The sequence below is a fragment of the Gorilla gorilla genome, chromosome 20, assembly GCF_029281585.2.
Source record: "Gorilla gorilla gorilla isolate KB3781 chromosome 20, NHGRI_mGorGor1-v2.1_pri, whole genome shotgun sequence".
Taxonomy (NCBI): domain Eukaryota; kingdom Metazoa; phylum Chordata; class Mammalia; order Primates; family Hominidae; genus Gorilla; species Gorilla gorilla.
This window is the reverse complement of record NC_073244.2, coordinates 17034010-17060745: the sequence shown is the minus strand read 5'-3', so window position 1 is coordinate 17060745 and position 26736 is coordinate 17034010. Positions and strand designations below refer to the sequence as shown.

The 26736-nt window shown below is 51.7% G+C and overlaps 1 protein-coding gene across 18 annotated transcripts in view; it reads right to left on the bottom strand.

Moving 5' to 3' along the window:
* Nucleotides 1-26736, bottom strand: part of SMARCA4 (SWI/SNF related BAF chromatin remodeling complex subunit ATPase 4) — a 101173-nt gene that overhangs the window by 37711 nt on the left and 36726 nt on the right. For all 18 annotated transcript variants that reach the window (XM_031007573.3, XM_063701004.1, XM_031007571.3 and 15 more), the window contains 9 exons: nt 20525-20655; nt 20287-20344; nt 15673-15794; nt 13174-13324; nt 10592-10755; nt 4679-4745; nt 4009-4119; nt 1740-1982; nt 77-190 (listed from right to left, as the gene is read on the bottom strand). In XM_031007573.3, coding sequence (XP_030863433.1) covers nt 77-190; nt 1740-1982; nt 4009-4119; nt 4679-4745; nt 10592-10755; nt 13174-13324; nt 15673-15794; nt 20287-20344; nt 20525-20655 — 1161 coding nt within the window. The remainder of the gene's footprint in view (nt 1-76; nt 191-1739; nt 1983-4008; nt 4120-4678; nt 4746-10591; nt 10756-13173; nt 13325-15672; nt 15795-20286; nt 20345-20524; nt 20656-26736) is intronic.

The following is a 26736-nucleotide window of genomic DNA, read 5'->3' as shown; positions in this document are numbered from 1 at the left end:
CCTGAGCACACCCAGCCCTGGAGAAAGCCCCCACGTGAGGCTGCTTCACCGGTGGCTCCCCTCAAAACTCTGTCACCTTTTCGGGCAACTGGGCCTCGACTTCCTTCTTGAGTCGTCGGAGCAGGAAGGGCCGCAGCACTTTGTGAAGACGCCGGATGATGAGAATGGTTTCCTCCTCATTCAGGTCCACCTGGAACCCCCCAAGACAGGAGAAGCAAGAGTTACCTCCAAAGGAGGGCGACAGAGGTCTCACTAGAAGGTGCGGATGTGGGGACAGGGTGGACGGGGTCCCCTGGGGTGATCTTGCCCTTGGCACGTGGCTTTTCAGCCTGCTTTATGCTTTCTGGGAGCCAGGCAGGGCACCCTGTTCCTTAGGAACTGTGAGGATCTGGTTCCCTCCATGTAATTCCTGGGACATGGAACCGCAGTACCCAGAGCACTCTGCTCCCTGTGCCTCACCAGAAAGACCCCCGGCAGCGGGCATGCTGCTTCTCCACGAGTAACACAAACTGGAGTGTCCACAGACCCACCCCATGCCAAGCTCATGCCAGGAGTGCTGCAGGGGCCAGGCTGACCACATGGGGCTTATAGTGGGTGATTCTCAGGGAGGGCTCTGCCACCGGGAGCCCCAAGGGACTCTCATTCAGCCTGGGTGGAACTGGGTGAAAGAAACCCTGACCTCCCACGGTGCCTACTCCTCTACTAATAATTAGCTTTTAAAATGTTTTAATTTAAAAAGTTAAAGGAAAATGAGACGACGCCAGAACTTTTCTTCTATTGCTTCCCTGGCAATCCTTTGGCAGAGCTTTTGCTCGGCTCAGAAAGTGACAAAACTATAGCATCAGATCCTGGCCCTTAGTGTGGGGGTCCCGGGAGTCTAAAAATTGGGGACTCCTTTATCACGAGGCTTTGGGGAATGCCTCGGTTTCGCCGTCAGAAGAGTCTCTGCCTTGACCAGCAGCCGAGAGGGCAGGGAACTCACGCATGAGGCCAGAAAGGCCCCAGCTGCCCTGGACCTGTCTAAGGTGGGAAGAAGGGGGTGGGCCCAGCCGTGCTGGGCAGGGCACTTCGAGGTAACCTCTGTAGTTCTGCCCACACTTCAGCATCTGGCTACTTAAACCCCTCAGCAGGAAACACAGTCTGTCCCACAGTTTCAACCTCCAACAGCAAGGAGCTCTAGGCTCAGGGATCAGTGCTGGTGTGGGACCACTCATCAATGATGATGCCGCCGTGCCACAGTCTGGCTGATGGTGCCACCCAGACACTGAGACACACTGGCCACTGCGCTTTTCGAAAACAATGTAAGACAGAACCTGACCATGTGGCCCCACTAACTGGAATCTTCCAAGTTTCCTTCCCACTGCCCTGAGGGTGAGTTCTGAGGGCACCTAAAGGGGCCTACAGCATGCTACAGCCTTTAGCTGTGCTCTCCACACGCTTGCGGTCCCACAGCTGCCTCAGGGCCATCTTCCTCACCATCCACTCTGCACCTGGAGCATAGGGTCAGAGACACCCCGAGCATTCTGAGATTCACCACCATGACCTCTGCCCTGCTCCCCTGGGGCCCTTGTGGCTGCCCCAGCCTTGGGTTCCAGGGCTCCCCTGCTCCATGCAGATGCAGACTCTCACCAGGCACCCAGCACAGGCCCAGCCAGCTGTAGCTGGTGCTCAACACGCTCCAACCAGCAAAGCCAGCCGCACCTGGAACCGTCAGCACGGGCACAGCTGGGCAAACCCACCTTTTCCCCGGTCATGGCAAAGGGTGCGTTAAACCACTGCTCGAAGGTGCTGCAGCTCTTGAAGATGGTGGGCAGCAGGAAGTTGAGCAGCGCCCAGAGCTCGGGAAGCTTGTTCTGCAGCGGTGTGCCCGTCAGCAGCAGGCGGCGGGGTGCCACATAGTGCGTGTTGAGCACCTGCGTCAGCTTGCAGTGGTGGTTCTTCATGCGGTGACCTTCGTCCACAATCATGTACTTCCAACGGATCTGCGGGCCCCAGAGTGGGCAATCAGGGCAGGGGGCAGCAGGTGGCCCGGCACATGGGGAGAATCTCCCACTCTGCGCCCAGCAGCCAGGAAGGCTCCAGGTGGAAGAGCGCAGCTGGGTAGAGAGCACAGGCCTGATGTCCTGCCCCGGGGCTGAGTCACCGAGTTGGAGCCACACAACGTAGCTTCTTGCAAGCCTTGGGCAGAGACAGGCCCGTGACCCCATGACTATTGGCAGGTGAACAAAGCAAACTGCAAAAAAGTAATCTGGCTTCCCTGCAAAATCACACATATGAATCTACAGCACAGAAAAATGCCGAGCCCATTCTGGCAGAAGACACATCTTGCTGACTGGGGGATTTGTCCTGCTGGTGTGGAGGGTCTCAGGGGAACTGGGTTGGTGACGGTACATTTCTAATGAGCAGCCTGTGATTCAGAATGTGTGCCCCATGGGGTAGGGGCCGGCGCCACTACATACAGGGCCATGCGGGTCGGGAGGGGGCGCAGTGGCCGCACTCAAAGAGCACTCCCACTGCAGGGTGACTACATCAACTGAGCCACTGGCAGGGGAGCACGGGGTTTCAGAGCCTGGTTCCTGTGCCTGCCAACGGCCTGGCTTTGTAAGGAGTCAGCAGGGGTGAGCCACAAAGGAGGCACCTGAAGCATGGACCTGAGGTAAGAGCCTGCATGTGGGATACCCAGCTCCCTGGGCCTCAGTTTCCTCCCTTGTTGGCTCCAGGATAAAGCACCCAGTCCTCGGAAGGCTGAGGCAGGAGAATCACTTGAACCCAGGAGGCAGAGGTTGTTGCAGTGAGCTGAGATCGCTCCACTGCACTCCAGCCTGGGTGACAGCTGTGAGACTCTGTCTCAATAAAAAAAAAAAAAAGAAGAAAAAAAGAAAAGAAAACACCCAGATCACAGCCCCAGTATTCCAGTACTGTCACTCCAGCCATGCACTGAAAGGCGGGGCCACCCATAAACAGCTCCTCCATCCCCCCATACCTAACTCTACTGTTAGGCCAGACACAGTTGCCCAGTGCTTTGTGAGGCCAAGGCGAGAGGATTCCTTGAGGCCAGGAGTTTGAGACCAGCCTGGGCAGTACAGCAAGACCCCATCTCCATAAAAAATAAATTTAAAAAAGTTAGCTAGGAGTGGTGGCGCACACCTGTAGTCCCAGCTACTCAGGAGGGTGAGGTGGGAGGATCGCTTGAGGCCAGGAGGTCAGGCCTGCAGTGAGCTGTGATCACATCACTGCACTCCAGCATGGGCAACAGAGCGAGACTCGGTCTCAAAAAAAAAAAACCAAAACACAAAAAACTCTCTACTGTTCAATACTCACTCAGCTGGATGTTTAGGGGTGAGACCAGGTACATCTTTACCTGCGACCCCTCCTCAAATGAGGAACATGAGTTTTTGGAGGCAGAGGGCTATGTCTGTTTTCTATCTCGGCCGTATTCTCAGTCATCACCGATGGCCACGCTGGGACTCCCTTCACAGTTTCGTCCCAGAAGAGGCTTCCAGGACAGTAGGACCCTCACAGAACAGCCCGAACCAGCTGCCCAAGGCCAGCAGGCAGTCATGGTATTTGGCTCTCGAGCTCTCCCCCACATGCTCAATCTCAGCCCATGGCCTGTAGTGAGAAGCCAGGGCCCCAGGGAGGGACGGCCAAGGCAATGAGACAGGAGGACAAGACTGGTCTGGCCAAGGCCCCATGGGGACCCTGTAGGCGGGTCAGGAGACGCCCTAGTGCTGAGGTTCTCTGGGCAGAAGGCCCGAGAGGAGGCAGAGCGCATGCTGTGTAGATGGCCCCAGCTTCTGGGCCTGACTCAGGGCCTGCCTGGAGACAGGGAGGTAAACCTGAGGTCGCCCTCACCTAGGCCTTTCCCCTACACAGGGCAGCTGTCTTCACGCACATGCAGGTGGGACTCCGGGAAGAAACTTGTAGGGGCTTTGGAGGAGACGGGCAGTGTGACCCATGTGTGAGCACTCGGCCCATGGCCTGGCATTTCCCACAGGGACACGTTACCTTGGCGAGGATGTGCTTGTCTTTGATGATGTACTCGTACGTCGTCAGCAAGACGTTGAACTTCCCACTCCGGAGCTGGGGGACAAAGGCCCGTCTTGCTGCTGGGGATCCCTGCAAGGGAAGCAGGATGCACAGCTCAGCTTTTGGAGCCGGGTGGCCAGGTGGCAGGAGGGGCACAGGTACCCCCTGCAGCTGCCCAGTGACATGGCGGGAGGGCTCGTCCTCACAGGGGTAGTGGGGAAAGGGGCTGGCAGAGCCGCTGGTGCGTCCCCAGACCTCACCATTCAGAACACGCGCTGCAGGGGGAAGGGGAAGCAGTGCAGGCCAGCGGCGGCCGGGGCCTGAGGGAACCACGCAGCCTGCACCGCCATCTGCACATTCCTGGTGGCTCCCCTCTTCCTGGGTCCCCATCTCAGGCGCCTGAGCTGGCCTCTGAGTGCTGGCCACCATGCTCACTCCTGTCTCCTCCCCAGTGAGCTAATCTGCCCTGTCCCTGCCCAGTCCAAACTCCCGGACCCATGTGACTGGAGTTCCAGGCTGTCCTGGAGACTCCATGTGACTGGAGAGCCAGCATTCTCACATTCACTGTCCAGAGGTATGTGTGGACGTCCTGCCCGCCACCACCTGCACCTCTGTAGCAAGAGAGGAAACCTCAGTGGCTGTGACCTACCTTGTAAGACACCTTCACCACGGAGGGGGCCCACTTGTCAAACTCGTACGCCCAGTTGGACAGCGTTCTGATGGAACAAGGAAATGAGAGTCAAGTGCCGGTCTCCCATCAATGGCTCACTGTGCAAACCCACAGCCACTGGCTGCCAGGGGCGAGGCCAACATGGCCACAGCCCTCGGAGTGGGCAGAGAAACTGTGTTTAGGGCAGCTGAGGAAGGGAGGGAGGAGGAGAGACTGGCGAGGACGTAAAGGGCTCTGCCTCAGAGGACACAAGGGAGGCCACTGGGAAAAGAGGGCAAGGCCCTTTAGAGTGAGAAGTAGGGACACAGAGATGTGATGGGGGACAGAAACAATGCTGCCGGGGCTGGAGAAGCCTGGACCTGCTGCCGGGAAAATGCAGCTTCAGAGCACAGGCTTCACGCCCAGAGCCAGGCTAGCAACAGTGCTGTGGAGACCTGAGGATATGGGAGACACCAAACAGTCTTTCTGCCACCCTCCAGCCACGGAAGGTTCCTGACTGTGAGAGAGAATGAGGACAGTGAGGGGCGAGGCAGGGCCTGGCTCAGGTGGCAGGCGGGAGGACCGGGATGGGAGAGAGCGGCAACTCGTGGCTGCTTCTGTGTGGGATGACCAGGGCTGGAATGAGGGAGGACGTGAGGGCAGGGAGAATGCAGTGGGGAGGGGTGAGTCACCTGAGACCGACAGCCTACAGACTGAGGAGAGGGTGGAGGCGGTAATAAAGCTGAGTCCCAAAGGGGGCGGGCTCTGGGAGGAAGTCTGGGGCAGGGAGTTTTCAGTGGGGGAGGGAAGCCACTCAGAAAGTCTAGACGGGGTGGTCTGTAAAGACAGGGCTGGAAGCTGGAGTCCCAGGGACTGCTCGTGGTTTACCCCCCAGCAGCTCCATGAGGGAGGTGCTGTGTCCACCATGAACCCATCTCCAGCCCCCCTGGAAGCCACAGCCAACCAGGCGGCACAGCCAATAGACAGAAGGACGCATGGCTGTGGTGAAGGCTGGAGAGAGTTCCCGAAGAAGCGTAGGGAGCAGGGGCTCAGCAGCCTTGCGCTTCCGCTGCCTTTTGCCCTGCCCACTCTCCTGGAACCTCTCTCCTGCCCACTCTCCTGGATGAGGCAAGGGAGGCAGTGCAGCCGTCCTGCAACCATGAGGTAAGGAGCCTGAGGGTTGGAGTCACCCAAGAATGACTGGGCAGAAACCTGGGGGAGGCTGGGTCCCTGATGGCATCTTGGAGCCACTGGACCTGGCCCGCAGGGCCTGACCCTGTGCTTCCGCTGACTCAGGAACAGTGAAACCTCCCTGGAGTGATGAGGACAGTCAGCGTACCAAGGGAGAAGCCGGAGGTGTGGGGAGCATCTGCACTGGGAGGGAGAAGAGCCAGGAGCAAGGGTCAGGAGGGGACTGAGGGGACAGGTCCCAGAGACAGAGGTCCAAATGGAGGCAGGACAAGCAGCTCATGGCAGGAGGCAGCAATTCCCAGTGAGAGGGCCAGCACAGCCGGATGCCCATACGCCGTAAACATTCCCTAGCGCGCGGGCCCTCTTCTGGCCTGCAGGAGCTGGCGTTCCACAGCGTGGACACTTGCCCAGGTGGGGCGCAGTGGGAAAGACTGCAAGAGCACCCACCTCACAACCTCACTGAAGTAGGGGAAGGAGGTGACCTCTATCACCCTGGAAATGGAATCTGACTGCAATCTGGAGGCCTGAAGACACAAGGAACTGGCCCCAAGGCCTGCGCTCTAGTGGCTCAAGATGCTTCCCGGAGGTACCGGCTCACTACTCTGAAACTGTTGTCCACGGAAGCTGAGAATGGGCGCACACACAGGGTGGAAGTGTGAGAAGGAACCTGTGGTCCTCACTCAGAGCCGCAGACAGTGGTACGAACTCACGTTCAGCTTAACACAGAAACAGATGCCGAGGCAGAGAAGGCCTTTTAGACGATACGTGCACAAAGCATCAGCACGCGCACATGAATCTCCTAGCACTGACCACTGAGAGGGCCCCAGGAGCAATGACACCCCAGAAGCAACAGGCCCATCCAGGACCCAGGTCTTGGTTCCCAAAACCATTCTGTAAGAAGGGAAACCAGGGCTCCTTGGAGAAATGGCTGATTCGAGGTAATGGGCGGGAAATAGACTACATGAGCCTGCAGCATCCCTTGGTGCCAAAAAGCAAGAAAGTCCTCAAAATTCACCCGATGCTGGGGGCGTGTCAGAGGACAGATGAGCCAACTGAAAGCACTCCCAGTGGCCAAAGCTGGATGGATTTGAGCCACAGAACAAAAAAAACCCAGCCACTGGTGCGTAGCCTGGAGTACTAAATAAATATCCGTGGGTCCATACTCATATTAACAAATGACTGAATACATAGAGAAGACACAATTCTTCCAGGGAGAATTCTCCCAGGCCAAATCTGAAAAAAACTGAAGCAACAAAATAAATAATATTTGTTCACGTGAGCCCACACTGATATAATAATTACCCAAACAAGCACATGGGGGAGAAGGGAAAGCTCTTCCTAACGGTGGAATTTCAGTTAATTTGTAGAGAAGAGCAGACAGAAACAGGTAACCATGTATTTGGCAACTCTCATGTAATTATTTTTTCAGGCAAGACTTATCTGACGTTTGCTGCTATAGTTTGGGTATCCGGCACCTCCAAACCTCATGCTGAAGTCTGATTTCCAATGTTGGAGGTGGGGCCTGGTGGGAGGCATCTGTGTCATGGGGGCCTCCCTCGTGAACGGCCTCGTGAACCCTCGTGAACGGCCTGTACTGTACTGGGGATGGGGGATGAGTGAGTTCCTGCTCTCTGAACTCTCGTGGGAGCTATTGTTAAAAGGAGCCCAGCACCCCCGCCTCCCTCGCCTCCTCCCTCCCCATGGGATCTCCACACTGGCTCCCCTTTGCCTTCCACCAGGAGTGGAATCCGCCTGAAGCCCTCACCAGGTGCCCAGTCTTCCAGCCAGCAGAATCATGAGCCAAACAAACCTCTTTTTTTTTTTTGAGAAGGCGTTTAATTCTTGTTGCCCAGGCTGGCATGCAATGGCGCGATATTAGCTCACTGCAACCCCCGTCTCCCAGGTTCAAGTGATTCTCCTGTCTCAGCCTCCTGAGTGGCTGGGATTACAGGCATGCGCCACCATGTCTGGCTAATTTTTTTTTGTATTTTTGGTAGAGACAGGGTTTCACCATGTTGGTCAGGCTGGTCTCGAACTCCTGACCTCAGGTGATCCGCCTGCCTCGGCCTCCCAAAGTGCTGGGATTACAGGAGTGAGCCACCACGCCCGGCTAAACCTCTTTTCTTTATCACCTAGTCTCAGGTATTCCTTTATGGCAACATGAAATGGAGTAGAAGAGATGCTGAAATTATTGAGGAAAGTAGGAAGAGAAATGAGATATTCACAAGTGTCGAAGTACGTTCCCACGAGATAGTTATTAACGGAAAGTGTAACTCCTAGGTTTACAGTGGGAAACCCAGCAGGCACCTTGCCCGAGACACCAAGGCCTCAACATCTCATGCCTTCCCCGCTAAGGCACATCAAGCAGGGCGTGGCGTTGCTCCACGCGATCACATCGGACAAACCAAATTGAAGGAGAGTCTACCAAAGGTCCGACCAGGATTCAACAGCGTCAAGCTCGACAAGGACAAAGACGAAATGAGGAACTGCCACAGGCATGCCACACAGACGTGACAGTGTGGGATCCTGGACCAGAACAAGGCCACTTGTGGGAAAACTGACAAGATTGGTAAATAAGGCCTCTGGTTTGCTATTAGTCCTACGTCCATGTTATCTTCCTGGTTTTCATAATTGTCTTGGGGTTATGAAAGAATGGGGAAGATGGGTGAAGGGTGCATAGCAATTCTTTACACTAACTCTACAATGTTTTCTAAGAATGAGGTCACCAGGCACAGTGGCTCACTCCTATAATCCCAGCACTTTGGGAGGCCAAGGCGGGCAGATCATGGGGTCAGGAGTTCAAGACCAGCCTGGCCAACATGGAGAAACCCTGTCTCTATTAAAAATGCAAAAAAGTTAGCCGGACATGGTGGCGCGTGCCTCTAATCCCAGCTACTCGGGAGGCTGAGGCAGGAGAATCGCTTGAACCCAGGAGGCAGAGGTTGCAGTGAACCAAGATGGCACCACTGCACTGTTGATGGCTGGTCAACAGTGCGAGACTCCTCAAAAAATAAAAAAAAATAAAAATAAATGAGATCATTTCAAAATGAAAAGTTTAAAAAAATTTTTTAAAGCAAAAAATTAACAACTAAGAACCAAGGCTGCAAAACAACAGCACCCCGGAGAGCGGCGTTCCAGCAGAGATGGTGATCTGAGAAGTCTATAAGTGAAAGGAGGGAAAATCGGGAACTGCAGAGGGCGACTGCCACCGCACCCATCAGCCTCTAGGGGAAGAAGGGCAGAGGGGAGCCAGGAGGTGGGCAGAGCTGGAAGGAACAGCCTCCGGACACAGACAGGGGACAGAGCTCAGGCAGGAGCAGCAGGAACGCTGTAGCAATCTGGGTCTGACCACGAGGGGAGGTGCAGCTACCTGCAGCGCTGTGCACAAGGACGCCCTGCTCCTTCAGAGCAGTCTGTTCTACCCGCCACGTGGGAAGCAGGGAGATAGAAGAAACAGTTCCACAGTAAACCTGGGAAGGTTCTGGGGGCCTCACATTTCCTCCAGTCCTCCCTGCAACAGTCAGGACGTCAGGCCCACCCTATGGGTGTGTGACCCATGGGGCCTGGCTGTCTTATAGGCAGAAGGGCATTTTCCCATGGGGTTGGAGCATGGGCACGCCGCTCCCCAGCCTGCCGGGAGTTGGGGGTCTGCTGCTGACTCGTGGCTGTAGTGGTCCCAGTGAGTGCCTGGTTGGAGTTAGGGGCTGTACTCTAGGGCCAGACCAAATGCTATGCTGAAGTTTGGCCAGTCAGACCAGACTAACCCCCAGGCCGGCGACTGTCTGCGTGCTGGACATGTGACTTAAACTGGACCAGTAAGAGCCGGCCCTGGGGCTTTCTGGGAAAACCCTAGGCAGGTCCCCCTTTAGTGCAGGGGCTGAGCTGGGTAGAGAGATGTCGAGAGAGGTGGGCAGGGGGGTGGACTCTGTTTGCAGGGAGAAAAAGGCCGGTGGAGCCAGGCAGTGGCAAGTGAGAGCCTCTGAGGGTGTCCAGATCCCACCATGCCCAAGGACCTGGGCCACGCTGGGATGTGCCCGAGGGCTCTGGTGGCCCTTGCAGGGCACTGCACAGTGAGGGAGTAGAGACTGTTCAATGGAGCCTCAATGGCCTCACCCTACTTTTCTAGTGGGAGGTTCTTGTCTCCTGCAACTCCCCTGCATGGCCTTTGCTGGTTGTGGGACTTGAAAAGGACACCAAGGACATCCCGGGAGAGGGACCCCAGGCCTCCCCAGGGGTGGAGGGGATGCGTAGTCATGCCCCCACTTGATCCGGGACCCAGAGGCAGAGGCTGTGACGGGTGGAGCTGTGCACAGCCCTGAGGCTGGTGGAGCAGTCCTGAGCCCCAGCAGCTCAGGATGCGACTGTACCTGGAGACAGGGCCAATACAGAGGCAATGAAGTTAAAGCAGGCCATTAGGATGCACCCTCATCCAACCTGACCCATGTCCTTCTAAGAAGAAGAGATGAGGACACAGACACGCACGGAGGAAGGACCATGTGAAGACACAGTGAGATACATGTAAGCACGTATCCCTGCAAGCAGGAAGAGAGGCCTCAGGAGGAAGCAACCTGCTACACCTTGACCTTGGACTTCTGGCCTCCAGGAAAACAAATTTCTGTCATTAAGCCGCCTCGTTTGTGGTATTCTACTGCGGCAAACTTAGGAAATGAACACAGGAGCGTGTGAGCGGCGTGCGGGATGTTGCTGGCACCGGGTACTCACGAGAGAGGCACGATGATGAGGAAGGGCCCATTGATGCGTTTGTGCTCCATGAGGTACGTGATGAGCGCGATGGTCTGGATGGTCTTCCCCAGGCCCATCTCGTCGGCCAGGATGCCGTTCAGGTTGTTGTTGTACAGGGACACCAGCCACTCCAAACCTTTGATCTGCAAGGACAGACGCGGCCACGCCAGGACTGAAGGCCGAGTCGGACACCAGAGGGTCCTCCCACTTCACAGAGTCAGACACCGCCAGCCACAAGTTCTGCCTAAGCCACATCCCACCCTCTACTGCCTTTACCACGGATTTTTCCTCTGAACCAAACCGATTCTTTATCGCTTAGCCTCATCCTTAGCAATAACGTCTGTGAAGCTGCAGGATGACTGTGCTAACGATGGACACGTGTAACATTTCTAATACACATCTCAACAGCTCATTCCCAACTGTTACACTGTCTGCCTGTCCATGCCCCACACAGCACACAGGAAAAACCTGCCCACACCGCGGGACACTTGCACTCAGGAAACCACGAGGGCTTCAGGGCGACTTGGTGAGGAATTCACTGCCTGAACATCATTTCAAGATTAAGGGAGGGATTTCCAAAGCCTGGGAGCTTTCTGAAATACAGGCCTTAAACAGAAGACTATTTGCAAACTGAAGATAACGTTATGAAGGAAAACTTGGAAATTTTCGTAATGGATTGAGGAAGTAAGTTCTGGCCAAGTTCTAATTCATTTTTTTTTTTTTTGAGACCAAGTCTCACTCTCACCCAAGCTGGAGTGCAGTGGCCCGATCTTGGCTCACTGCAACCTCTGCCTCCCAGGTTCAAGCAATTCTCCTGCCTCAGCCTCCCAAGTAGCTGGGATTACAGGCATGCACCACCATGCCCAGCTAATTTTTTGTATTTTCGGTAGAGACAGGGTCTCATCATGTTGGCCAGCCTGGTCTCCAACTCCTGACCTCAGGTGATCCACCCGCCTTGGTCTCCCAAAGTGCTGGAATCACAGCCGTGAGCCACTGCGCCTAGCCAAGTTCTAATTATTTTAATTGCATGGGACTCTTGGAAAATTCCACTAACCATGAGCTTTGCCTTTGTTTCATTATTGTTTTATAGAGATGGGGTCTCGCTATGCTACCCAGGCTGGAGTGGAGTGGCTCTTCACAGGGACTATCTCACTACGGATCAGCACATCAGTTTTGACCTGCTCCGTTTCTGACCTGGGCAGATTCGCTCCTCCTTAGGCCACCTGGTGGTCCCCCACTCCTGGAAGGTCATCATATTCATGCTGAACTTAGTACAGACACCTGATCGACATAGGGCGCTACAGCTCAGAAGTCCTGGGCTCGGGCTCTCCTCCCACCTAAGCCGCCCAACTATGTGGGACTACAGATGTGCGCTACCACCCCCAGCTAATTTTTAAAATATTTTTGTAGAGGCAGTGTCTCACTATGTTGCCCAGGCCCATCTTCAACTCCTGGGCTCATGCGATCCTCCCATCTCAGCCTCTTAAGTAGCTGGGACTATAGGTGCATGCGCAGCTTTGAATGTTGATACTAGCACAAAAGGTTTAAGAGTTGTCTTAAAGAAAGTTGGGGCTGGGTGCAGTGGCTTACATCTGTAATCCCAGCACTTTGGGAGGCCAAGGTGGGCGGATCACCTGAGGTCAGGAGTTTGAGACCAGCTTGGCCGACATGGTGAAACTCTGTCTCCACTAAAAATACAAAAACTAGCCGGGCGTGATGGCACGCACTTGTAGTCCCAGCTACTCAGGAGTCTGAGGCAGGAGAATCACTTGAACCCGGGAGGCAGAGGTTGCAGTGAGCTGAGATCGCACCATTGCACTCCAGCCTGGGCAACAGAGAGGCTCCGTTTCAAAAAAAAAAGAAAAAAAAAGAAACAACCAAATTGAAAACCAGAGAGAGCTGTTCTTTGATTAGAGTTGTACTGGTTGTCTTGTGGGGCCTTGTAATGAGCTTAGGATGGCAGGCCGCATTAAGAGCATGAGCAGCTCTGTTTCTTGACTGTCCCAAGTCAGGCCCAGGTGAAGAGCTTCAGAGCCACCAACTTTTCACCCTCACACAGGACCTGCTACCTCATCCCCAGAAGAAAGAGCGGAGTCCAGGGCTGCCGGCTCCTAGATCTAAGCTCCTGACGCTCGCCGTTTCACACCACACAGAGCTCAGGTAACCTGTCCTGAGCATGCAGATGCCCAGATCTGAGCTCCGGCCCTGGTTCAGTCCTACACACGGTGCGATGCTGAGGAGGTGCTGCACCTCTCTGCTCCTCAGGTGGCCCCGTCTCCTCTGTGAGGCCACTGGAGTGCAAATCGCTCCCACTCTGCCTGGCACATCAGGCACCCAGTAGACACTGACTTTCTGCTGTTGCACGTCCTCCTGGCAGCTAACCTACCAGACCACATCTCTGCTTTACACATGGGGAAACCGAGGCTCAGAGGGGAAGAGTGCATTGCCCACAAAGAGCAAAAGGTGAACTCAGGTCTGCCTGAGGTCTGAAGCCCGCACCACCTGGGAACACCTGCACCGAGGCAGCTACGTGGCGGTGGCCTCCACACCCCCTTCCTCACCTGGTACTGTTTGAGGACACCATTGACCATAAGCGCTGACTGCTTGTCCACTCTCTCAGTGACAGCATGGGCCACAGCATAGTAGGACTGCAGGCCACGTGCAAGGGCCTGGGACACGCCATATTCATCATCGACATCTTGCTTGGCATTCCTGGGAGTGAGATGGAAGTGCCGGGTAAGGACACACATTCCTATCTGTGACAATGTGCTGGCTCCTGACACAAGCTCTGTGGAGTGGCCCTTTCTGCTGAATGACCTGTGGCCAGCACTGTAAGACACACAGAGGTGCAGCCGGACAGTGTGAGGCCAGGCAGGGCAGCCCGCACTAAGCCTGAGGGGTCCAGACTGGACTCCTGAGAGCTCTGGGTCCTGATTGCACCACCACAGTACAAGAATTCTGTCACTCTGATGGGCGTGGTGGCTCACGCCTGTAATTTCAACACTTTGGGAGGCTGAAGCAGGTGGATCACTTGAGGCCAGGAGATCGAGACCAGCCTGGCCAACATGGTGAAACCCCATCTCTACTACAAAAAACAAAAATTAGGCTGGGCACAGTGGCTTACACCTGTAATCCCAGCACTTTGGGAGGCCGAGGCATGTTGATCACCTGAGGTCAGGAGTTCTAGACCAGCCTGGCCAACATGGTGAAACCCCATCTCTACTAAAAATACAAAAATTAGCCGGGCGTGGTGGCAGGCGCCTGTAGTCCCAGCTACTCGGGAGGCTGAGGCAGGAGAATGGCATGAACCCGGGAGGCGGAGCTTGCAGTGAGCCGAGATCGTGCCACTGCACTCTAGCCTGGGCGACAGAGCAAGACTCTGTCTCAAAAAAAAAAAAAAAAAAAAGTTAGCCGGGCGTGGTGGTGCATGCCTGTAACCCCAGCTACTCAGGAGGCTGAGGTAAAAGAAACACTTAAGCCCGGGAGGCAGAGGCTGCAGTGAGTCAAGAGATCGAGCCACTGCACTCCAGCCTGGGCGACTGAGCAAGACTGTCTCAAAACAACAAATAGAATGCTGTCACTTGTCACAGCACAGAAAGACACTCTGCACCTAGCCAGACGCTGATCATCATAGAACCCACCCTTTCTAAGAACAATTCATGAGCCTAAAGGTGAAAAGAAACACACACTGAACAGGTTCATACAAAACCAGAACTGCTAAAACTTAGGCAATTTGTAATCTAATCTGAATGTTTTTCTTTTAAAAAGTAACTCTGGCCAGGTGCGGTGGCTCACGCCTGTAATTCCAGCACTTTGGGAGGTCGAAGTGGGTAGATCATGAGGTCAAGAGATCAAGACCATCCTGGCCAACATGGTGAAACCCCATCTCTACTAAAAACACAAAAATTAGCTGGACATGGTGGCCCGCGCCTGTTGTGCCAGCTACTCAGGAGGCTGAGGCAAGAGAATCACTCGAACCCAGGAGGTGGAGGTTGCAGTGAGCCGAGATCGCACCACTGTACTCCAGCCTGGTGAAGAGCGAGACTCTATCTCAAAAAAAAAAAAAAAAAAAAAAGTGACTTTTATCCACCTACATTTTTTTTTTTTTTTGAGATGGAGTCTCCCTCTGTTGCCCAGGCTGGAGTGCAGTGGCGCTATCTCAGCTCACTGCAGCCTCCTCCTCCCCACTTCAAGCGATTCTCCTGTCTCAGCCTCCCAAGTAGCTGGGACTCCAGGTGCACGCCACCATGCCCAGCTAATTTTTGTATTTTTAGTAGAGATACGGTTTCACCAAGTTGGCCAGGCTGGTCTTGAACTCCTGACCTCAAGTGATCCACCTGCCTTGGCCTCCCAAAGTGCTGGGATTACAGGCCTGAGCCACCACGCCCAGCCCTCACTTGCTTTTTAACAGGATCCATTAATTCCTTACCATAAGCAATGAAGAGATTAGTGTGTTAACTGTGATGTGTTACAGGAGCAAAAGATGAGAAATATAACCTAAATGCTTGTCACCAAAGGACAGTCTACGAAAATGAGAATATAACGTGACGCACTATGACACTGCACGCTGAGAACCAGACTGGAAGCACTCTGCACGGACACAGGATGACCTCCAAGAGGGAAGGTTCAGTGAAAATAACAAGGTGCACACCAATGTACACTGGAGATATGTATGCAAATGAAGACAAAAATATGCACATTTTGCTTGCTAATGCAGACAGCATCTCTGGAAGATGACACACGAGGCTGGAAAGTTTCCCCAGGGAGGGTAGTGGAAAGGGAGGGAGCCGGGGAGCAGAGAACGGGGTGAGGAGGGCTTCTCCCGCACACCTGACTGTACCTCGTAAGCATATGGTGAACCATGCGAATGCATTTGCTCTATTAAATCCCTATAAAATACGTGAAATGTGAAGTAAATAAATTTGGTCTCTGTGGTTCCACAGTAGCAGCTGGCTGGACAGTGCTGAATGTCAGCCAGGGATGGCTGGGATTCTAGCCACTCCCACCAGCGCCACCTCACAGGAAGCTGGCACACAACAATGTGTGTCGGGACCCCTTACTCAATGATGTGCCGCGCGTCCACCTCAGAGACGTCATCGCTGTCTGGATCTGGAATCTTCTTCTTCTCCTCCACGGGCAGGGTGGGAGGCTGTGCTGCCTGCGGCTGCTCTTCCTCCTCCTCCTACCAAGAGACAAGCCCATGTCACCTCAGTTCATCCCCCAGAGAGAGGGACGGGACTCCCATGGGGAGAACACAGTTTTAGAAGCAAGTGATCTTCTTACAGCCCTCACCCCTCTACCTATCCTGGAAGGTGTGATGTTTATTATTTACATCTTCGTTTTAAAATTATGTATTTGTTATTATTTTTTTAATACATGGGAGTCTCAAGATGTTGCCCAGATGGCTTTGAACTCCTCACCTCAAGCGATCATCCTGCCTCAGCCTCCCCAGTAGCTAGAACTACAGCTATGCACCACCACACCCAGCTCAAATGTTTTGAATTTTTGTAGATATGCAGTCTTGTGACATTCCCCGGGCTGGTCTCAAACTCCTGGGCTCAAGCAATCCTCTCGCCTCAGCCTCCCAAGTAGCTGGGACTACAGGCAAATGCCACCACACTGGCTACATCTTTTTTTTTTTTTTGAGACGAAGTGTCACTCTGTTGCCCAAGCTGGAGTGCAGTGGCGTGATCTCGGCGCAGTGCAACCTCCAGCTCCCAGGTTCAAGCGATTCTCCTGCCTCAACCTCCCAAGTGCTGGGACTACAGGCATGTGCCACCATGCCTGGCTAATTTTTGTATTTTTAGTAGAGACGGGGTTTGACTATGTTGGCCAGGCTGGTCTTGAACTCCTGACCTCGTGATCCGCCTGCCCTGGCTTCCCAAAGTGCTGGGATTACAGGCGTGAGCCACCGCACCCGGCCCAGTAAACCGTTTTTGGTTTCCCCACCACAGATTCCCGACACTTCCTTTTTTTTGTTATTGTTGAGATGGGGTCTTGCTCTGTCACTCTGGCTGGAGTGCAGTGGTGCTATCTCAGCTCGCTGCTACCTCCACCCCCTGGACTTAAGCGATCCTCCCATCTCAGCCTCTCGAGTAGCTGGGACCACAGGCGTGCACTACGACACTTGGCTAATTGTTTTGCATTTTTGGTAGAGACAGGGACTCACTGTGTTGCCCAGGCTGGTCTCAAACTCCTGAGCTCAAGAATCTGCCTGCCTCAGCCTCCCAAAGTGCTGGGATTACAGGCATGAGCCACTGCACCCGGCCCCGACACTTCTTTTAAGGCTATCTCAGGGTATTGTGGACTTCCGTTACTAATTAGAAGTAGACTCCATATCCCTCCTACCCCTGTTATACAATGAACATTACACATCTATTCTCTGCTGACCTACTAAAGCAGTTTATCAGTTGATTCTCTTGGATTTCCTAGGTATTAAATATCTTAGAGCCCACCATCACCCCGGCTAATTTTTGTATTTTTTAGTAGAGACGGGGTTTCGTCATGTTGGCCAGGCTGGTCTCGAACTCCTGACCTTGGATCATCCACCCAACTCGCCCTCTCAAAATGCTGGGATTACAGGCGTGAGACACCGCGCCTGGCTTTAAATATCTTAGAACCAACTTTCAATATTTATTGCTTGTAATTTACTTCCAGCTTTACTGACAAGTCTCAACCATCTACAATATGTCTGATAACACTGGCGACAAGAGGCATCTCAGTTTACTGCAAGTTATCTACGAACTTGTTTAAGCATTCATGTTGCATCATTTAATGGCTTTCCAGCCTTTACTGCGATTTTGCATAACACATATTGATAACATAGACAAGAATGCATTTCCTTATCTTAAACTATTCTTGTATTGCCATTTAAATCCTACAACACAGTTGATTGTTCCCTCATCTATAATGGAACTGCTACAAAGCTTTAAAAATATGATCTGCAATTAATCTGTTAAATAATTCCAGTGAAAAGCCAGTAGGATTTCCCTTAGGTCACAAAAAATGATTTTACAGATCACTTGGAATAAACAGGTGGTAATAACACCGACATTTTAGGCAAGAAAATCAGAGCTGGTACAGACATGCTGGAATTAAAATAGGAGTGAGACTTCTGGCTAAACCCAAATGAGGAGGTGGGCAAATTTCCTCCCCAAAAGCAACTATAAAGCCGGACAAATTGACAGAGTGAGCATTTCAGAGCTCAGCGAGTTGACCAAAGGTCTACTAGAATCATTGAACCTTAAAAAACTGAACTTCAGGTGGGAAGAGTGGGAGTTTGTAGCACTTTTACTGTGGGCCACTTTCACTTCTTCTGCCTCACAGCTCTGGACACATGAATGTCTTACGGGTGGAGAGCTGCAGGCCATGAGGCTTGGCAGGGAGGTGGAAGGGGCTCAGTCACTTGTAGAAGGAAGCAATGCCCACACTCAGTGGCACTGCTAATGGAGGTGAGATCAGCCACGGTAGGGAAAAGCATATCACTGGCTGAGGCTGAGTCTGTGCATATGCAAAGAGACGCCAAAGGACTCAGCAAAGCATAAGTGCCAGGGAGAACCCGACAATGGCCCAAATGTGGAATGCATCTCCTCATACAACTGAACCATCAGCAGGAGAAAGAAAGCGCGTGTCTGAGCACAAACTGTGGCCAATCTTTGGATGACCACTAAGTGACAAAGAAACACTGCCTGCACCTAATGAACCAGGAAAAAAATCACGAATAAGATAAGACCAAAAAATGTTTAAAACAATTGAGGAAATACAGCAGAGGCTATACACACTATGCAGGAACCAGATTTCACAGACTTAGCCCCAGGAAATTACTAAACAGACTAGATGCCACCACAACCTCCCAGAGTTTTAAAAGTCAGACTCCAGGGTATCTAAAGTACGCTTCAACTAAACATGAAGAGGTAAGCAAAAAAATAGGAGAGGCCAGGCGTGGTGGCTCACGCCTGTAATCCCAACACTTTGGGAGGCCAAGGCAGGCGGATCACCTGAGGTCAGGAGTTCGTGTCCAGCCTGACCAACATGGTGAAACCCTGTCTCTACTAAAAATACAAAAAAAAATTAGCCGGGTTTGGTGGCATGCACCTGTAGTCTCGGGAGGCTGAGGCAGAAGAATCACTTGAACCCGGGAGGCAGAGATTGCAGTGAGCCGAGATTGCTCCACTGCACTCCAGCCTGGGTGACAGAGCGAGACTCCGTCTCAAAAAAAAAAAGGTACTATAAAAATAAAAATCTAGGGGAAAAAAACCATTAAACACAAAAGGCAGTAAAGGAGGAACAAAAACAGGAGGCACAGAAAAGAAATAGCAAATGTAAGCCCAATCATATCAGAAATTACAGTAAATACAAATGGTCTTAAAAACTCAGTCAAAAAGCAGTCACTGTCATACTAGCTGAAAATGCAAAACCCATATGCTGTTGTAGATTCAGGTTGAAAGTAAAAGAAGGGAAAAAGATGTACCATGTGAACAATAATCATAAGAGGGTTAGAGTGACTACTGTAACACAGAACAGACTTTGACGCACTGGTTCGTGCCTGTAATCCCAATACTTTGGGAGGCCCAGGTGGGTGGATCGCTTAAGGTCAGCAGTTCGAGACCAGCCTGGCCAACATGGTGGAACCCCATCTCTACCAAAAATATTTTAAAAATTAGCTGGCATGGTGGCGGGCGCCTGTAATCCCAGCTACTCAGGAGGCTGAGGCAGGAGAATCACTTGAACCCGGGAGGCGGAGGTTGCAGTGAGCGAGATCGCACCACTGCACTCCATCCTGGGCTATAGAGTGAGACTCTGTCTCAAAAAAAAAAAAAAAATCACCGATCAAGAGTTCAAGACCAGACTGGCCAACATGGTGTAACCCTGTCTCCACTAAAAATACAAAAATTAGCCAGGCATGGTGGCAGGTGCCTGAAGTCCCAGCTACTAGGGAGGCTGAGGCAGGAGAATCGCTTGAACACGGGAGGTGGAGGCTGCAGTGAGCCAACATCGCGCCACTGCACTCCAGCCTGGGCAACACAGCAAGTCTCCATTTCAAAACAACAACAAAAAAATCACAAGTTGGACGTGGAGGTTCATGTCTGTAATCCCAGCACTTTGGGAGGCTGAGGCAGGTGGATCACTTCAGGTCGGGAGTTTGAGACCAGCCTGGCCAATATGATGAAACCCCATCTCTACTAAACATAAAAAAATTAGCTGGACGTGGTGGCAGGCGCCTGTAGTCCCAGCTACTTGGGAGGCTGAGGCAGGAGAATCGCTTGAACCCGGGAGGTGGAGGTTGCAATGAGCTGAGATTGCACCAGTGCACTCCAGCCTGGGTGACAGAGTGAGACTCCGTTTCAAAAAAAAAAAAAATGGGCAAATGAGGCAGACCATTCCCAGATAAGGGATGCCAAGCACCTGAAATGCAGCCAGTGTGAAAGAGAAAATGAGTCTTAAATTTTATGTAATGTGACTGATTTAATTTAAAATGGAAATGGTCACATGTCGCCAGAAGCTGCCCTATTGGATAGCACAGCTCTAAAGCACCGACTTCAGGCAGGCCTGGGCCCCGCTGTTCCCTGTCCTACAAGGTGCCCAGCCAGGGCAGGAGATGGTCACAACACACAGGGTGGAAGTCACTGCCAGTGTGCACTGAGAGCCTTGAAAGCCAGGAAATGCACTCTTACCTCTTCCTCTTCTTCTGAGCCACTTTCTTCACTATCAGACCTTGGAGCTACTTCATACCTAGAAAAAATATAACGGCTTTCATACAAATCTGCTCAGAGCCAGCAGAATTCACTTTCCCTACCAAACCTGCCGGGAATTCAAACAGAAGTAAAATTGCTCCTGGCTGCCACCTCCCTGGAACAAGGCCCACTGAGGACTTGGATCCCCACTGCATCTGGAATGCAAGGCCCAACTCACCCCGGGTTCATCTCGAGCCAGGCCTCCAGCTGCCCGGCTTTGGGGGCATCTGTGCCTGTGAGGATCTTCCCACTCTCCACGTGGATCACCTTCACCGGGAGGTCGCTCATCTGGCTGGTCTCGTCCAGAGGCTGAAAAAGAGTCATTCGTGTGACACTGAGGTTGCAGGGCCTCCAGACCAAAGGCTTACAGAGGCCAAGGTGGGAAGCACCCACTCAACTGTCTGCACAGAAAATGGCAGGCAAACATGGCCAGTGGTGGGAAAACGCGCAAACTGTATACTCAGTAATCCAGTAAAAATATATAACCCATCAATCTTGGCTGACACTTGTTTCTTTTTTTTTTTTTTTTTTTTTTTTTGAGACAGAGTCTCGCTCTGTCACCCAGTCTAGAGTGCAGTGGCGTGATCTCGGCTCACTACAACCTCTGCCTCCTGGGTTCAAGCAATTCTCTGCCTCAGTCTCCCAACACCTGTTTCTTTAAGGTAACTGGCATATACATTGTAATTTTCAAATAGTCCAGACACTCATAGCTGAAAATTCAGGCCGGGCTGGTCTCAAACTCCTGGCCTCATGTGATCCACCCGCCTTGGCCTCCCAAAGTGCTGGGATTCCAGGCGTGAGCCACTATGCTCGGCCCATTTTTATTTATTTTTTATTTTTATTTATTTATTTTTTTGAGACGGAGTCTCACTTTGTTGCCCAGGCTGGAATGCAGTGGTGCGGTATCGGCTCACTGCAAGCTCCACCTCCCGGGTTCCCGCCATTCTCCTGCTTCAGCCTCCAGAGTAGCTGGGACTACAGGTGCCCATCACCATGCCCAGCTAATTTTTAGTATTTTTAGTGGAGACGGGGTTTCACTGTGTTAGCCAGGATGGTCTCGATCTCCTGACCTTGTGATCTGCCCACCTCGGCCTCCCAAGGCCCATTTTTATTTTTTTAACGAAAACTGAAGAGCATCATGTGGGCTCTCCCCATTCTTCTGTGCTCCAGCCTAAGTTTTTCTCTTCACAGTTTTCCACTGGTATCAGTTTCCTGTCCATCCTTCCAGATCAATTCCATGGATAAGAAACAAGGACTTAGACGTTTCCACTTTCTCCCTCTTTTCTACACTAACGGTTATATAATTTACATTCTTTGGACCTTGATTTTTTTCCCCCACTTATACTCTATTTGTAGATTTCATCAAGGGTCCTCATTCTTTTTTGTTAAAAAGCTAATTGAAATATTTCAAAAATAATTCCTCTTAGCAACAAATATGAAACTCCTCCTGTTGAGATTCAATGGATAAACATTTTCTCCCTCATCAATTCTTGTATATTTCCTAGAGAAAACTTCCAGGATGGAGAAAAAGTTCTTGGTTTAAATTTTGGTTTTCATCTTCCAGGAATTTATAACTACCTGCAAAACTGCTGCGCTCACAGTGTCAATACCGTCCACACAGCGGAGGGATATCAGTCTCTACGCGCTAAAAGCTCACCCACAGAGCGGCCACCATAGAGGGTCACAGCAACCTCTTACCCCAACAATGGGCTCTGCAGGCTGCCTCAGTCAGGGACTTTCAACTCCACATCCTCTCTGGGATCACTGGGAGGAGCAGTCAAAGATGCCGATTGCTGCATGCCTCCACTATACCCAAAAGTCTGATTGAACTCCTCTGGAGTGAGGCTTGGGCATCCTTGCTTTTTTAAATTTTTAATTTATTTTTTATTTTTTGGAGACGGGCTCAGTACCATGGTTATTCACAGGTGTGATCACAGCCTCAAAGCCCTGGGCTCAAGTGATCCGCCTACCTCTGGCTCCCAAGCAGCTGGGACCACAAGTGCACACCACCATGCCCAGGTAATTATTTTATTTTTTGGAGAGACAGAGTCTCCCTATGTTGCCCAGGTTGGTCTTGAACTCCTGGACTAAAGCAATCCTCCCACCTCAGCCTCCTGAGCAGCTGCAACGACAGGCACATGCCTTCATGCTCAGCTACTACTTAGAAAAAGGTCCCCGGAGGATCACTTGAGCCCAGGACGTCAAGGCTGTGGTGAGCCATGACCTCATCACTGGACTCCAGCCTGGACAACATAGAGACCCTGTCTCAAATAATAGTAGTAATAATAATAGAGAGCTCCCCAGCTGACTAGAACACACAACAGAGGCTGAGTACCACTGTCCGAGAACAAGGAAAACCCACAAGCAGCAGCAAATGCTGGTGCCTGTTCTCAATACTCCACAGGACAGGCAGCCACAGCAGGACTGAGCACAAGCTGCCACTTCATGCACTTTCCCACTTCATGACTTTTTTTTTTTTTTTTGAGACAGTCTCACTCTGTCGCCCAGGCTGGAGTGCAGTGGTGTGATCCGCCTCCCGGGTTTAAGTGATTCTCCTGCCTCAGCCTCCCAGTAGCTGGGACTACAGAAGCCTGCCACCACGCCTGGCTAATGTTTGTATTTTTAGTAGAGACGGGGTTTCACCATACTGGCCAGACTGGTCTCGAACTCCTGACCTCATGATCTGCCTGCCTCGGCCTCCCAAAGTGCTGGGATTACAGATGTGAGCCACCGCACCTGGCCCATTACTTTTTTCTTGAGTCCTCCAGATGGCTCCAGAACTGTGAGACAGAACTGGCTGACAGAGAGAGACGCTGTCTCAAGTAATAAAAAGCTCCCCAGGCTGGAATGCAGTGGTACACACAGTGCACTGCAGCCTGGACCTCCTGGGCTAAGTTATCCCCCCACCTCAGCCTCTCGAGTAGGTGGGACTACAGGCGTGCGCACCAAGCCTGGTTAATTTTTTGTAGAGATGAGGTTTCACCATGTTGCTCAGGCTGGTTTCGAACTCCTGGGCTCAAGCGATCCACCCACCTTAGCATCCCAAACTGCTGGGATTATAGGCATGAGCCACCACACCTGGCCCAAAGTAACTTCTTTTTTTTTTTTTTTTTTTTTTGAGACAGAATCTCGCTGTGTCACCCAGGCTGGAGTGCAATGGCCACGAACCTGGCTCACTGCAACCTCCACCTCTCAGGTTCAACCGATTCTCCTGCCTCAGCCTCCCAAGTAGCTGGGACTACAGGCGTGTGCCCCCACACCTGGCTAATTTTTTGTATTTTTAGCAGAGACGAGGTTTCACTATGTTGGTCAGGCTGGTCTTGAACTCTTGACCTTAGGTGATCCGCCCACCTTGGCCTCCCAAAGTGCTGGGATTACAGGCATGAGCCACCGCATCTGGCCCCAGTAACTTCTGAACACAGTATTTGGAACACATATCCTGAGGTAGAGGAACTCTATAAATACTGAACTCTAACTAGGAGACTTCTGCATAGAGGTGTCCATTAGCACTTTGGAACGTACTTTCTGTGTATTCTAAAATGGAGCAGGTAAGTAAGCCTATGATTGCTAAGGGAAATCAGGTTGCTGATTTTAGAATTATGGAAAGGCGGAAAGGATAAAAATTAACCCTGTGCTGTTGGATTAGAATTGGAGGTGTCAGTATAACCTCAAGATTCTTTTTGCGTGTGAGATAGGGTCTCACTGTCTTGACCAGGCTGGAGTGCAATGGTGAGATTACAGCTCACTACAGCCTCAAACTCTTGGACTCAAGTGATCCTCCCACCTCAGCCTCTCAAGTAGCTGGGACCACAGGTGCATGCCACTACACCCAACTAATTTTTAAAATTTTTTATGAAGACAAGGTTTTGCCATATTGCCCACACTGGTCTCGAACTCCTGGGCTCAAGTAGTCCTCCCATTTTGGCCTCCCAAAGTACTGGGAATACAGGCATGAGCCACCATGCCCAGCCACAAGTTTTAATATATACAAACAGCAACGCAGATGAGTATGTGTACATAAATCTATGTCCCAGATCCGGCTGCTCAGAGGGCCTAGAAGCAGTGATGGCCCACTAGCAGGAAGCACCCCCAAAGTCAGATCTTGGCATGTAAATATTCTTCTGTAATAATACGAAATATAGCCAGGCACAGTGGCTCATGTCTGTAATCCTAGCACTTTGGGAGGCCAAGGCAGGTAGATTGCTTGAGCTCAGGAGTTCGAGACCAGCCTGGGCAACATGGTGAAACCCTGTCTCTACAAAAAAATACAGAACACTTAACCAAGCATGGTGGCGTGCGCCTGTAGCCCCAGGTACTCAGGAGGCTGAGGTGGGAGGATCGCTTCAGTCCAGGAGGTTGAGACTACAGGGAGCCATGATTGCACCACCACACACTCCAGCCTGGGTGACACAGGGAGACCCCGTCTTGACAGACAAAAAAAAAAAAAAAGAAAAAAAAAAAAAGGAACCAGGACTCCCTGGAGAAGAGCTGGCTCCAGAGAGTTCAGGCAGGGAAAGCAGAAGAAAAGTCTGATGAGGAAGGAAGTGCTCCAGGAATGGTGGGCACATCCCAAAAGCAAACAGGAGCCAATGGCAAAGGGCTCCTGCTGGCTAAAGCTAAATGACCAAAAGAAATCATTTTAAAGGATCAGAATCCATTCATTCAACTAAACAAGAATCCGTAAGTCTACACGAGGGGTTGGCAGACCATGGCCACAGGACTAACAGGACCAAAGAGAAAGCTTTTCCTACTATAGAAAAACAAATAAATCAATGCAGAAAGAACGATGGAAGTAAAAGTCACCATCCTGTAGCCATCACAGCAGAAACTGATACAGGCAAAAAAAAAAAAAAAAAAAAAAAAGATACTAAAAGGAGTAGCTGGAATTCTGAGGAGTTACAACATAGTTACAGAGTCTCAAGTATCTCCCTACAGGGTACTTACTGATTACAAAAGAAAAAAACAGTAACTGGACAGTGGAGATCCCTTGGCAGGGATTCAAAGTCAGCATCACCAGTGACCGTATTTGCTAACCTCCGCCATGCACTCTCGATATGACACCCTGAGAGGGACCCAGGGCCATGTTGGGTCTGCCTGCCAGAGACACATAACCCAACTCCAACCACAAGGAACATCAGACAAACCAAAGTCCGGGGCCACTGGATGACATAGCTGGCCTGAAGCCAAGCGTGGTGGCTCACGCCTATAATCACAGCCTTTGGAAGGCCGAGGATCACTTGAGCCCAGGAGTTCAAGACCAGCCTGGGCAACATGAGACCCCATCTCTGCAAACACACACACACACACACACACACACACACACACACACACACACAAGGAGCTCTTTAAGACTGAAGCTGACTAAAGGGACCTCCACTAAATGTGACCCGGGATTCTCTGCTGCTGTGAAGATAACTGGAAAAACTGGCCAAACCTCATACGAAGGCCTGTAGATTGGATAACAGTGCTGTACCAATGTTCACCTCCTGTGTCCGTCACCTCGGTACAGTGTGCAGAAACAACCTTGTCTTTATGAAGTAGATAATGAATTATATGGAGGTAAGGCGCTGTCACGTCTGCATTTGACTCTCAGAGTTTAGGAAAAAACACAGCTGAAGGCCAGGTGCGGGGGCTCATGCCTATAATCCTAACACTTTGGGAGGCTGAGGCAGGAGGATGCCTGAGCCCAGGAATTGGAGACCAGCCTGAAAAACATATGGAACCCCCGTCTCTATAGAAAATAAATTTTAAAAAATTAGGCCAGGCGTGGTGGCTTATGCCTGTAATCCTGGCACTTTGGGAGGCCAAGGCGGGTGGATCACTTGAGATCAGGAGTTCAAGACCAGCCTGGCCAACATGGTGAAACCCCGTCTCTACTAAAAATACAAAAACTGGCTGGCCATGTTGGATCAAGCCTGTAATCCCAGCATTTTGGGAGGCCGATGTTCACGAGGTCAGGAGATTGAAACCATCCTGGCTAACACAGTGAAATCCCATCTCTACTAAAAACACAAAAAATTAGCCGGGCGTGGTAGCAGGTGCCTGTAGTCCCAGCTACTCGGGAGGCTGAGGCAGGAGAATGGCGTGAACCCAGGAGGCGGAGCTTGCAGTGAGCAGAGATTGTGCCATTGCACTCCAGCCTGTGTGACAGAATGAGACTCCATCTAAAATAAATAAATAAATAAATAAAAATAAAATTAATTGGGCGTGGTGGTGGATGCCTATAATCCCAGCTACTCAGGAGGCTGAGGCAGGAGAACTGATTGAACTCGCGGGGCGGAGGCTGCAATGAGCCAAGATTGCACCACTTTACTCTAGCCTGGGCAAAAGAACAAAACTCCATCTCAAAAAAAAAAACCAACTTAGCTGGGTGTGGTGGGGCATAACCGT